At 34.6% G+C, this 14,656-nt stretch overlaps 1 protein-coding gene across 35 annotated transcripts in view; it reads left to right on the top strand.

Annotated features, from left to right (window-relative positions):
- Positions 1-14,656, top strand: part of LOC144960773 (talin-1-like) — a 146,447-nt gene that overhangs the window by 58,945 nt on the left and 72,846 nt on the right. For 19 of the 35 annotated variants that reach the window (XM_078894103.1, XM_078894101.1, XM_078894102.1 and 16 more), the window contains 8 exons: positions 581-841; positions 2,667-2,780; positions 9,870-10,118; positions 10,741-10,869; positions 11,382-11,465; positions 12,169-12,273; positions 12,990-13,112; positions 14,467-14,586. In XM_078894103.1, coding sequence (XP_078750229.1) covers positions 581-841; positions 2,667-2,780; positions 9,870-10,118; positions 10,741-10,869; positions 11,382-11,465; positions 12,169-12,273; positions 12,990-13,112; positions 14,467-14,586 — 1,185 coding nt within the window. Of the gene's footprint in view, positions 1-580; positions 842-2,666; positions 2,781-5,003; positions 5,022-9,869; positions 10,119-10,740; positions 10,870-11,381; positions 11,466-12,168; positions 12,274-12,989; positions 13,113-14,466; positions 14,587-14,656 lie in introns of all 35 variants that reach the window. The other 16 variants (XM_078894099.1, XM_078894078.1, XM_078894091.1 and 13 more) reach the window with 1 other exon arrangement.

Raw genomic sequence — 14,656 nt, 5'->3', positions numbered from 1 at the left:
TGCCTGCTCCTTAATTTCTCCATTTGATAATTTTATACAATCTTGATTCTGTGTTAGGGCGACTGCCTACATTTTAATAAATAAATAAGATTCCCTTCATTTGTCCTCAAACAAAGTTTTTTCTTTTGGGTCTGTCATGAGAAAAGATTGAGATAACCAAGGCATCAGTCGCAGTGCTGCGTGGAAAAGTGAGTAACAGGGGCTAAGTTTCTTGCTTAGCTCTTGTGGCTCGGTGACTCAATGGTGTGTTGTCTAGTCTTGTTATAAAAGTCAAGCAATGTTAAGCATCACTAAGGTTGGGTAAGGTACTTTACATACATTACCCCACTTGACTCAGGTGTGAAGGAGTACCTTGCTGTTGGCAGTGACATATTGTAAGAGTGCTTGTACGAAAAGGACGCCTAACTGATGACTGGTACTGTATCGAATAGAAATGTGGTTCCTTATGGCCTGCTGGGGGAATAAATGAAATACTGTAAAGCCCATTGAGCATGGTAAATCTGTGGAAACGTGCTATGTAAATGTTCATATTTATTTTATAAGGGGAAGATACTGCAACGGTTTCTATCTTTCCCATCAGGCAACCTCCACTCTAGTGACCGCCATCAGGTTTGATGCAGACGACAACACCGACTCAGACACCCAGAAACGTTTACTGGCGGCGGCCAAACAACTGGCCGATGCCACACAAAAACTGGTGGAGGCGGCCAAGGGTTGTGCATCCAGTCCCAACGATTCGTACCAACAACAGATGCTGCGCAGTGCGGCTGAAGAGTTGAGGTCGGCCACGAACACGGCTGCCAGCAACGCTCTGAAACGACGAGTGATGAACAAGCTAGAGGTGAGTGAGTTACTCTGGGAAGTATAGATAAAGATAATCACATGACATAGAAGCTTCATTTGATACATAGATAACCACGCCTCTCGGACAGTCGTCATAATGTAAACAATGGTCGTGATGGGTTACCATATCAGACTACCCGTGTCTTGCTATCGATGGTATGTGTCGAAGTAAAATACTCACTGTTCTTCCGCTTGATTAATAGAAGCAAAAGAGAAATTTATGTTTAAACTTAACCGTTTATAATATGATCGAGAAAATTGTGTGATAACTCGTAACCCATCTGGCGGTATAAAAACAATAACAATGATCAGAGAGAGGTTGATTTCATTCAAGTTATTGTTTATAAACAACCAACCATGCTTGCCCGAGCACACGTGAAGATGTGTCAAATCCCATGTTTGATTGGTCAAAAATCTACTGGTTAATTGAAGAGTGGTTTGCAAAACTCGTTATTTCAGTTTTTCTGATTTGGAGATTTGTGGGATAATTTCCAGAATGATCTCTCTGTGATCCTGAGACTATTTTTGTGTTTTCCATAAACGTCAAACTTGCCATCAATTTCAGGTCATTCTTATGTCAATTTATTCTGAAAAAAAATAAAATCTTGAAAAGTGGAAAAATAGATTTCACTAGTTTTGGAAAACCACTCGTTAATGTAGTTGACAAAGGCAGATGATGTGGACGTTTTGGGTTGTTTCCCCTTTGTCAATAAAACATGATGATGAGACAATAACGATGATTGAGAGGGGGCTTTCGTGTCTCCTTCATAGTGTTTTGGTTTCACACTTCCAGTGAGATTGGAACTAGTATGTTGACATCACACTATTGCTCCCTATTGAAGATTTTTACTTTTGTTTATTGATCCGATATAGTACTGTTTTGAGGTGATGGGTGACAATTTGTCTCACTGAAGTGCAGTTTATTTTACCTTTACACATACACTCATCATCTTATGTCACAAATCAAATCAAATCATATCGTATAGGGCTTTAAAATAGACCAAATGTTCATTGAATACCATTGAAACATATCAAGTAACATTATATTGGACACATTGCATATTCTTTGAGATTAATATACTAAAAAGGGAGAAACAGATCAAAACGTTTTTTAAAAAAAAACCCAAACTCACACACACAAATAAACAAAACAAAACAAATACACATCAATTATTATTATTATTGACATATTAATAATGATCAGTCATATATCATGTATTTTAAAGCAAAAAGTTCCCTATCAAGGGCATTTTTAAATTCATTCATAACTGTAGCATTTGTTGTTTGAAAATTTAAATTGTTCCATATTTTGGCAGTACAGAATATAAATGTTTTCTTCCTAATTGAAGTCAAGTATCTTGAGATCAATATTTTGAATCCATCTCCAATTGTGAATGTCATGATGCCATCGTATTGATATCAATATTTTGAATCCATCTCCAATTGTGAACGTAATGATGCCATCGTTTTGATATCAATATTTTGAATCCATTTCCAATTGTGAATGTCATGATGTCATCGTATTGATATCAATATTTTGAATCCATTTCCAATTGTGAACGTAATGATGCCAACGTATTGATATCAATATTTTGAATCCATCTCTAATTGTGAATGTCATGATGTCATCGTATTGATATCAATATTTTGAATCCATCTCCAATTGTGAATGTCATGATGTCATCGTATTTATATCAATATTTTGAATCCATCTCCAATTGTGAATGTCATGATGTCATCGTATTGATATCAATATTTTGAATCCATCTCCAATTGTGAATGTCATGATGTCATCGTATCTTTTCATTCCGAATCCCATCCAGGCATCGGCCCACCATGCCACGGCCCAGGCAACCCAACTCATCAATGCGGCCAACCAAGCCTACAAGACTAATGGCAACCCAACCTCCAACCAACAAATGGCCAATGCTGCTCAGGTATGGAAGAAAACAATTACATTGTCAAATTTGGTGTTTTTCACTTTTTGTGTTTTGATCATTGCTTTTTTTTTTTTTTTATAATGGTTTTATTTATTTATTTATTGATAGGAAGAGTGGTTTTCTAAAACTCATCATCTCTGTTTGTTTTTCCCATTTGGATATATTATTATCATGGGTGAAAGTCCGGCATGGCCTGATTTTTATTTTTGAAAAAGAGGTCTCGCCGTTTGTTTTTTTGTCTGGCCGGAATTCGAAAATGAAAAAAACCGGCATTTATATAATTAACCGCACTTCTGTTTTTTCCTCTTATTGGTAGTTGCAGGATTTATTTTTCTGAGCACCTGCCTTTGCAGGATTAATATCATTGAGTAACTTTCACCCATGATTATTATTGAGGGCTATTTACCCTAATTTTTTTTTTTTTCTTTCCATCATTTTATCTTATTTAAACTTCAAACTCATACAAATCTAGGGAAATTCTTGTGTCAACTGATGCTAAAAATAAAATTTACAATAATAATTTATCTCATGGATAGAAAATCTCAAAAAGTAGAAAAATCAACTTGACAAGTTTTAGAAAACCAGCTTGATAATTGTTGGTCGCCATTGTTGTACGCACGATGTTGGATGTTGATTTGAACAGAGAAAATGGATGGAAACAAAATATTGACTAAAACAGTTGGTTCAATTTGTGTTTGGAATGAATTTTTAAAATCAGATTTTATAGTTGACTAGACATGGGTATCTATTTCATCTGGACAGAATTGGATAAAAACAAGTGATCGACATTTCAAATTTAACAGATCATCATGATCAGTGTACATTTCATGTCAAATGTTGTTCAATTCAACAGCTTACATCATCTGTCATAGTTGCGACTTCATAGTTTAGTGACAAGCATTCACTCATATAGTATGACGACGTTGTCAGTGTTGTTTCACTCTGTAACATTTGTGTCTATTTTATTTCTTGACTTATTTCTCTACATGTTTAATTTTAAAAATTAACACCTATTTCTTATTCCATCATTTTCTAGCTGTTGTCATAACACAATTTCTTGCTTTTTAGATTTTGTATTTATACGTGATCTTTGATTTGTAATTTTTGTTTTTTGTTTTGTTATTTTTTGTTTTGGTCGTTTTATTAAAAAAATGTTTTTGATCTGTAAGTTTTTTTAAACTCTCCATCATATCCACATCTACCACATATAAATCTACTGATTTTTTCAACTCACAAACTAACAGGCCGACTAGGAATCCAATCCATGGAGTCATTAAAATGAAATTCTATACCCCTCTGACCACCCAGTGCTAAGTAGTACTGTGGGTTAGAATGGCGTCCTGTATAAAGGGTAGAAACCAAGCGTTAGATATAGATAATATATATCATCTCGGGGAGCCTCATGTTTTTGGAGTGAAGACTAAAATATATTATTAAACCAAATAATCTGTTTACAAATGAAAGGACACTACAAATGTTTGTTTAAAAAAAATAGTATATTAAATTTTAAATTTATAATTGATGCAGGCATCTATTAATTTTCAACATTTTTAATTTTTTTTTTTTTTTTTTTTTGTAACTTTAAAACAAGATTTTCTATTGGAATTCTGAGTTGATAAAATTAACTATAAGGTTCACTCCCCATTCCCCACTTCTCTTCGTCCTTTTATTCAATCCAATCATTGATGTCTATCCTAAATATTTATAGACGACCAAAGAGTGAATGGAATCAACTATAAATTTTCTTCAAAAAAGTGTTTGATTCAAAGAAATGAATTTAAAAAATAGAAAGCTGAAGCAAGTCAACAATCAGATTTAAAATATGTTTTAAATCTCAGACCGGCTGACTTTTACGAAAAATTCCAAGAACTGCGAATTTTGGACTCGATCAGAATCTGCATTGGAAAATAATCCATGAAAATATGGCAGTAAATCACATCCAGGGAGGCCTTCTGTAAGTCATTCAATCTTGCTGAGGGTAAATTGAGGATTGACAAACGTAGACTTCATTACTCGTATGATTTTGATTTTCCACCTTGACAACTTTGAATATTTACATGTTCAAGTTGGCCAGGTGGGAAATCTGTTTGGTGTTTGGAATGGAATGTTTCTCATTGATATAACGGATGGGTGTGTGAGAATGTTTGTGTGTGTGTGTGTTAGTGTGTCTGTTGATTTGTTATGTTGAATTTCTTCTTCTTATTGTTATAAAACCTACAGATGGTTCATTCAGCACAGGTATGGCCCTGCTTATGATGATTTTATTCAACCCCTCCCCCCCTCCACCCCCCATTCCGATACCTTTTGAAAATGACTGATATTTTTGATTGTCTCCTCTGGGATCTCCCGGTTCCTACCAGCCTTGTTGTATCCATATTTAAAATTGGAATAAATTTATATTTCCCTTTCCCCTCCTGTACCATAATAGAATGACAAAACGGACATTGAAAACGATTTTTTTCTCTCCGAAGAATAAAGTTTTGTAAAAATCTTATACTTTAGTTAATACTGGTGGTTGTTTTAATTGTGATAACAATAATAATATAATATAATAATAACAGTAATGATGTTTGTTTTTAAAATCACTAAATGATGTGGGGAATTCTACTTAACAATTTGTTTTTATTATTTAGTATCCAGTCCATAATGCAAGAAAAAAAAACAAAAAAAAACTTGAAATCCATTTACTTTTTCTTCTGAAAATTAGAGAATCTTTTCTATCAAATTAATTTATTTCTTGACTGTTGTTTTTTTTGTTTTGCATTTATTCTTTCTTTGACTCATTTGAAAGAATGCAGGAAGACACGAGAATTGATCATCTGTTTCTTTGACTATTTCCAGTTTTTCTTTTCTTTTTCTTTCCATTTGTGCATCCAGTTGTTATTTCTAGTATTCAGTCAGTTCATCTGTAGATAAAGTCTAAGGCCATGTTTGATTTGTACCTTTATAAAATATTTATTGGAAATAATAATAATAATGATAATAATAATAATAATAATAATAATAATAATAATAATAATAATAATAATAATAATAATAATAATAATAATAATAATAATAATAATAATAATAGCAATAATGCGTAATTTCTTTAGCGCCGTTTTCCACCAAACTTGCTTGGAAGGGCTTATACACATATACGCATATGCGATCATAAATATCATTCCATAAAATCACTCACAGAAACCGGAAAGGAAATACTGTGTCTTCACGAAGACAGAGAATTACTGTGTCTAGAAACATGTAAATGTTGGTGCTCGGAGCTCAAAGAAATAAATAAAAATGTGAAATTGATTGTAAGCTTCAATTTAATTGCAAAAACAGATCAAATGAACGTTTCAGGTTTCCCCTTTAAATTTAAATCGTGCTTCCTTACAAAGAATCATACTATTTCCTGCCAACCAATGTTTTGTTTATTCATCTTAACTACGCCACTACCACATTATCTCATTCATCTGTGGTGTTTCATTCATCCTGTTTTGTTGATAAAGGGGAAACCCAAAACGTTCATTTGATCTGTTTTTGTAATTAAATTGAAGCTTACATTCAATTTGATGTTATCATTTATTTGTGTCTAGAAATACCAGAGTCCTGGAAATGAATGAATGACAAATTGTTTATACAAAGTGCTTTTGAACTTGTAAAGATTTTATATGTATCGTGCCAACAAAAAGGTGAAAATGGAAGGCTTTGGGTGGAAACAATACAAATAATGTATGTTTCGGGTACAAAACCTTAGTCAGCAATACAATTAACAAAGGAATGTTGTTTCGTGTTTATTGTTTGTACTGTGTTTCCATCCAAAGTCAGTCCATTTGTACCTTTTTGTTTGTATTTTTTACGATCCCAGGCTGCTCTCCAAAGCTCTTTATATTGATCCTAATCAATGCTTCATGTCATTGTAACTCGATACGAAGACGAGGGAACTTAATGCTTGTGGTTTGGTACGACATGATATATCAACAGTTGGAAAGGAAGGGGCTTTAAAAATAGAGCTATTTTGGGTCATGACTTGGTAAACCATAATACTATATCAAGAGGCAGAAAAGAAGGGGCTTTAAAAATAGAGCTATTTTGGTGTCATGTTTTGGTAAACCATAATACTATATCAAGAGTTGGAAAAAAAGGGGCTTTAAAAATTCGCTTAAATGATAAACAACAATAGTCATATTGATGATGAGATAGAGTTCAGAGTTGGCTAAGACTGCTCTTCTTCCATCAAATATTATGTACATGGTTGAGGGGAATTAGCGTGAATCACATAGAGTGCTCAACAGTTTCTTGGTGCGAATTATTTATTTATTCTCACCTCATTCTGTTCTATCCTCTGACAATGTTGTTTCATCCGTGTTGGAATCTTCAGGGAGGTCCTTTAAAAATCCGAGTGTCCGGGAGGAATGTTGTTGTGTTCAGTAGGCCCAATGTTGTTGGAGGATGTAGGTTTGTTTCTTATCCTCACCTCATTTGGTTATTTACTCCTACAACGTTGTTTCATCCATCCGTTGGTATTTTGATGAAATCTTCATGCATCCACTTGTTATAAATAGTAGCAATTCGCTCCACGAAACTGTCGAGCAATCTACGTGATTCCAGCCAATTCCCCACAACCACATATATATATATTAATATGTTATATATATATAAATATATATATATATATATAATATATATATATATATATATATATATATATATATATATATATATATATATATATATATATATATATATATGTTTATAAATAGCTCCTTTTATACCAAAGTTGAGCACTATTATTTCATGGTTTTTGTTTTATAATTTATATATAAAATATATATATATATATATATATATATATATATATAATATATATATAATATAATGTTCTGATTGAATATGCATTTTGATTCCCTTCAATATTCCAATTCAATATTTTCCCATAAAACCCAAGTTTTTGTTTCGTTTTTTTCCCTTTGAAGATTCACTTTTAAATCTCATTCTGACTGCCAAGTTTATTGGAAATTTTCTCCTGTCACTCATTCTCATCTTCATCTGTCGTTTCTTTGGTTGTGTCCACACAGTGAACGCTATTCACAGGACAACACAAACATGTCAACACTTTTTTTAGAAGCTCCATGGTTCCAAGGGTGAACAAAACTTGTCAAATTAACCAATAGATGAAAACAAGACACAGTTAAACATTGACCTCATTTTTTTTTTTTTTTAGATATTAGCGCAATGTCTACTAAACGTGCTCAAAATGCTTTACAAGGGGTCCCTGGCCAACAGCAACATTTAACATTTAGGAGGGGACATGACGCCTGCTACGCGATATTACAATTTTTTCGAGCAGAGACAACGCTGTTAACTGCCAGGTACTCATTTTACACCTGAGTAAGGTGAGAGAATGTGAATAAAGAGCCTTTTCCAAGGTCTCAACTATTCACCGAGCGAGGCTTGAACCCAGGAACTTCTGATTGGAAAGCGAGTGTCGTACCACAAGACCACATAGCCGAGTGACCTGTCCTGTGTGGAATTTTCCTGTTTTCCTCCTATTTGAATTGTTTTGTTTTTTATAGACAGCAAAGAATCAGTTTTACTCTAAAGGCAGTATTGCAGTATAGATGGAATGAAGTTAACGTCACTCATCTCTTATTGTTTTTAGCCAGCCATTTTTATGAGTAGTTCTCACTAGATTCTACCAAACAGATTGTAATCGTTCAATGTTACACAGTTTTGTGTGTTGGTACATTATATCCGGCTAGCACATTGTTGTGAGCTTTTTGGCTAAATGCATAGCATCAATATAAATAGTTGAATACAACGTAGACAAAGCGATGTAGAGGGAAATGCTGGAGACAAATGTCAATAAATTCTCAGTATATTTCTTTTATTTCTTGTTTTCTTGTTTTCTTTTCCTACAGAATCTTAACAGAAAAAATTTTGGTTAAAAAAATCGTTTTAGTTTTCTCTTTTATTTTCCTAATTTAGAAAAAAACCCAGAAAAAAACTCCCAGTGGCCTTTTTAAAATCAGATGTGTAAAATATAGAAAAATTAAAATATGAAAAAGGAGAATGATTTAATAAGATATTTTGATTGGAAACACTCTGAAATATCTATTATCCAGTCTTAATAGAAATAGAGTTAAGGGTAAGCTGAAATATCTGTTGTCCAGTCTATTGAGATTAATGGTAAAGCTGAAATATCTGTTGTCTAGTTTATATAGAATCAAGGGTAAAGCTGAGATATCTATTATCCAGTCTATATTGTGTTAATGGTAAAGCTGAATTATCTGTTATCCAGTCTATATAAAGCTGAATTATCTGTTATCCAGTCTATATAAACCTGAAATATCTGTTATCCAGTCTATATAAAGCTGAATTATCTGTTATCCAGTCTATATAAAGCTGAATTATCTGTTATCCAGTCTATATAAACCTGAATGTTATCCAGTCTATATAAGCGGGTGGTTGGATGGGAGCATCACCCTTGAATCATATACCTATGATGTTCGCATGGGTGTACGATCCGATAGTGATGTCGTTTCTTCTTCTCTTTACTAGCCTATCCTGCTTCTTTGGTTTGTGATTGTATTTTTGACAGGGGATATTTTTTTTTCTGTAAATCTTCTGCCTGTTTGTTCTTGGTTATTTATAATTTAGCTTATGATATCTTTAGGTCATGATTTTGATTTACATTTGTACTATTTTTGTTAGATTGCTTGTTTTTTTGTTTCAGCGGTCTCTCATATAACCTCAATTGTGTTGGAAGAGACCTAAAGCAACAAACAAACAAACAAACAAAAGTCTATATAAACCTGAATTATCTGTTATCCAGTCTATATAAAGCTGAATTATCTGTTATCCAGTCTATATAAACCTGAATGTTATCCAGTCTATATAAACCTGAAATATCTGTTATCCAGTCTATATAAACCTGAAATATCTGTTATCCAGTCTATATAAACCTGAAATATCTGTTATCCAGTGTTTCTAAATGTTAATGGTAAATCTGAAATATCAACTATACAGTCCATACAGATTTTTACAGTTAAGGAAGCAAACTATGAAAACATTACCAGATATTTTTTTTCTCATCTATTTCAGAATGTGGATGAACAGATCCCAGTCTTGGTCCGTGCATTGCGTAACTTCCAGCGTCACCCAGATAGCGCCACCGCACAACTGGCTTTGATCAATGCAAGCCACGAGTTCATCCAGCCTGCCAGCCGACTGATAGCGGCTTGCAACGCGGCTGCCCCGACTGTGTCCGATCAGGCAGTGGCTCTGCACCTGCACAACATGGTGATGGCCATGTCCAGCGCCGTGGCCGAACTCCGGACAACGGCCAATAAGGTGGGTGGCTCGATGAATGGAAAAAGTCATCAACAAAAATGAATATAACAAAATACCAAACATGGAACGTTGTGGGCTGATTTATCTAGGTATTAGTTATTACTTATTTATACATATATTTATTTCTCTATTTATTTATTTATCTGGGTTTTTTTTTATACATATTTTTATTTATTTATTTATTTATTTATTTTTTTATACATATTTTTATTTATTTATTTATTTATTTATTTATTTATTTTTTTTTTTTTTTTATACATATTTTATTATTTATTTATTTATTTATTTATTTATTTATTTATTTATTTTTTTATACATATTTTTATTTATTTATTTATTTATTTTTTTTTTTTTTATACATATTTTTATTTATTTATTTATTTATTTATTTTTTTATACATATTTTTATTTATTTATTTATTTATTTATTTATTTATTTATTTATTTATTTATTTATTTATTTATTTTATTTATTTATTTTTTATCTATCTTATTTATTATTCGTTTTGTTTGAAAATCCCGCTGTAACATTGAATTTCCAGCTTTTTAAAATTAACTTTATAAAAGAAAAGAGAAGAATTGGGAGAATGACCGACTTTTAACTTTGATTTCAAATCTCCAGGCCCAAGAAACCAGCACATCCCTGGAAATCGACTCGGCTCTGGACCATCTTCACGAGCTGGAACAAGATCTCTTTGAGATACAACAGGCCGCTGAGGCCGGGAAGCTGGCCACGTTGCCAGGGGAATCGGTACGTGTTTGTATTTATTGTGGTCAAAGGCTATTTGTGTTGACTGTTTGATTTCAGTCTAGCAAGGCTTGGATGTCTTTTTGTCAATCCATCATTCCATTCCATTCTTTCAGTCTATTGATTTCATCAATTCATCCATCCATCCATCCATAAATATATTCATCCATTCATCCACTTATCTATCCGTACACCCATTTATCCACATCTTACTCCCTTCCCCCCCACCATCCCTCTATCCATCCATCCATCCATCAGCCCATCTATCTATTTATCCACCCCTCCCTCTCTTCCATCCATCCATCCATCCAGCCATTCATGTTTACAAAAATGAGTTTTCATTCATTCATTCATTCATTCATTCATTCATTCATTCATTCATTCATTCATCCATCCATTCATTCATCCATTCATCCATTCATTCATCCATCCATCCATTCATTCATTCATTCACTCATTCATTCCATATATCAATCCAATCCATCCAATATATCCATCTGTCCATCCGTTGTCAGGTGGAGTCCTGCTCCAGCCAGTTGGGTACGACCTCCAAAACAGTTGGTTCTTCCCTTGCACAACTTCTCACAGCTGCTGCTCAGGTAATCACATTTCTTTCTTATGGCAATGCGGATCCATTTCTAAATGGGCAGGGAGGTACTTAATGCGTCTTCTATCCCCCTATATCTGTTTTCCAATATGCTTTCTGTCTTTGTCTTGATTTCTAGGTTTTGTTCTGGCCTGGCTGGATTCCCTGGTTGGGAGGGAAACCGTCAAATGTGATGTTAGTTTTGGGAGATGATATTTTTTGTATTGTAAATCATCTCTTTTTTGCACTGTATTATTTTTTAATATTGCTTATATATAATTATGATTTGTAAACATTTGAGTGTGTTCCTTTTGTGGGGACCTGTGCTTGAGTCAGGATGAGACATTTAGGCGACCTCAAACTAAGTATATGATGGTTTGCTCTTGTAACCTACATCTTATTTGAACCAGTTTTCCTTTGACTAACTTTTTCTTAGGTGTTTTAATTGTAATTCTATAACTTTTGGACTATCCCATTTTCTTCCTTTGTACTGTTGCTGATAGGACCTAAATGTGTTGCAAGCGCCGTAAAACCCTTAAAAACAAACAAAGGAAGATTCAGACTCAGATTCAGGACAGTTTGACTGACAGGACAAAGTATAATTAATAATGTCGTTATATCGTATTCCACGACATCGGCAATCATAGCCCGTGTTTTGCTATCATTTTAAATCATTTGTATCAAAGTAAAATTATCCTTTTTTTAAAAATGCCCAGGGCAATGAGGATTACGTTGGCATCGCAGCTCGAGACACGGTCAATGCCCTGAAGATCCTGGTCAACTCGGTCAGAGGGGTTGCTGCCACCACAGAAGATGTTCAGGTAAGCAGGAAACCTATGTGACAAATGTCATTCCTATATATTGGGGGTCCCGATAGGTGAGTTGGTAGCCTATGTGACAAATGTCATTCCTATATATTGGGGGTCCCAATAGGTGAGTTGGTAGAGCACTCGCTTCACACACAAAGGGACTGAAATCGATTGATCCTGAGTGCAGTCGAGATGATGTCCACCCAGCAGTGATTGGGTAGCTGGGTCTGTTAGATCTTGTGGGAAGTTCTTTGAGATAGACTGGTGTTCTATCGAAAGAGTAGCATGCAATTACTATAATGTCATGCCATAGAAACCATAATAAACTCTGGCCCCATGACTTTAATGGCTTTGAAGGACTATGTTTGTTTTAAAGATAATGTTTATTTATCATCTTTTCAAATAGAATTTTTGTAATATTTTATTTTCATTTACTTTTATTTTAATTTTAAAAATTCTATTTAAATTTTGTAAGAAAGAAGAAGAAGAAGAAGAAAAAAAAATAAATCCCAAACCAAATGACATGATGACATGTTTTTTTATCGTCGACACAAGGAAATGACATTTTTTAAAAAATCTTAGAAAACTTTTTGTCTCTTTCCTGTTGAAATGTGACTTGTTGATTGCTTACCTGTGCCTTTCATAAAATATGTACATCAATCATTTATTCGGGTGGATCAATCAATCAATCACCATTTATAAATTGACCTTCCTTTCCTTCCATCCAGATTCGCCGTGCCATCCTAGGAAATGCCCGAGAGGTAATCGGCCAATCCACCCAGCTACTGGAGGAGGCCAAGAGGGCCATGACGGACCCAACCAATCCAGAAAACCAGCAGCGTCTCTCTCAGGTAATCACAATTTTAAAACATTTTAAATAAAATTTTAAAGATAAAAAATTAGAGCATTTATTTAGTGCAAAGGAGATGTTGATAACTCAATTGGTAGAGCACTCGCTTCACACGCAAAGGACCGAATTCAATCCCGGGTTAAGTCCATTTTTTTTCTGACCAACCCCCTTCCCCCCCCCCCCCCCCCCCCCCCCCCCACATGTCTAACTGGCAATGATTGGGTAATACTCTTCAACAGTCGTAGCGTCACTTCCTTCCTAATGACGCATGGTAACTTAGTAACACTGGCTCTAAACTATCGGAACAATGGCGGACGCCCGTATGAAATATTTCTCCGGCGAGCAAAAAAGCGTATCCAGAGGAAAAAAAAACATAAATTTGATCATGTTTTGACTTTTACACATTCTGGTCACAAGGCATATGAAAAGTTCTAGCCAGCATGAAGAATAAAAAGTAATGATTTTCTTTGTTTAGAACCAAGATGGCCGCCATTGCCGGGCGGCGTGACATCAGACTACTGAATCCAATTGGGTCTGTACTTTGCCACAGACTAGTGTTCTATCCAAAGGGTAGCAAGTAATTTCTATTGTCCGTTTAACTCTATTGAAACTGGGATAAACTCCAGCTCCGAAGAACCACTTTTTGTTATATCAATGTGATCAATGAATAGCCGGTTGGCTCTTGATACAAAAATGACACTGAAGTCACACTTGGTGGTCAGCACATTAGGGGGGACTTTATATAGAAAGTATTTCCTTTGATACCCAAAAGGGGGAAACAACTATAAACGACAAGGGCAATGTACTCACAATATAATTAACATTTAAAAATAGGGTCTAATAAGGGGACATAATTCATGACAAACTAACTCAATGAAAATATCTGATTATCTGCTTTTGATCATTCTATAAAGTATAAATAAAAGTCAACCATTACAGCAATATCCACTAAACGTGCTCAAAGCGCTTTACAAGGGGTCCCTAGCCAACAGCAACGTTTAACATATAGAATGAGACATGACGTCCGTTAGGCGATATTACAATTTTTTCCAACAGATACAGCCCTCTTAATACTCATTTTACAACCTGATAAGGGTGAGAGAATGTGAGTTAAGAGCCTTTTCCGAGGACTCAACCATGCGTTGAACAGAGCGGGACTTGAACCCCGTACCTTCTGTTCTGAATGGGAGTGTCATACCACTAGAGCACATAGCCACACAAGCTACAGCATTTGCATTATTGTAATATTGTAAACACGAAATACTGTCTGGTGTCTTTTTGTTGATTGACTCATTGTCATTGTTGTTGTTTTTGTTGTTGTTGTTGTGAACAGTGAATTCCATTGTATCTTGCAGATGTCCAAGAGCGTGTCCAGCGCCCTCAACAACTGCGTCAACTGTCTGCCAGGACAGAGGGACATTGACAACGCCATCAGGCAAATTACACAGAGTTGTCAGAACTTGGTCAATCCTCAGGTAGGCCAGTGGTAACTGTTAGGAGGGTGGGATGAAATAGGGGGTGGAGGAAGGGGGGGGGGGGGGAGGT

Source organism: Berghia stephanieae, chromosome 15, assembly GCF_034508935.2.
Source record: "Berghia stephanieae isolate SIO BIC M18660-M18661 chromosome 15, UCSD_Bste_1.3, whole genome shotgun sequence".
NCBI lineage: Eukaryota > Metazoa > Mollusca > Gastropoda > Nudibranchia > Aeolidiidae > Berghia > Berghia stephanieae.
Note: the sequence above shows the minus strand (reverse complement) of the source record. Positions and strands in the feature narration are given on the sequence as shown.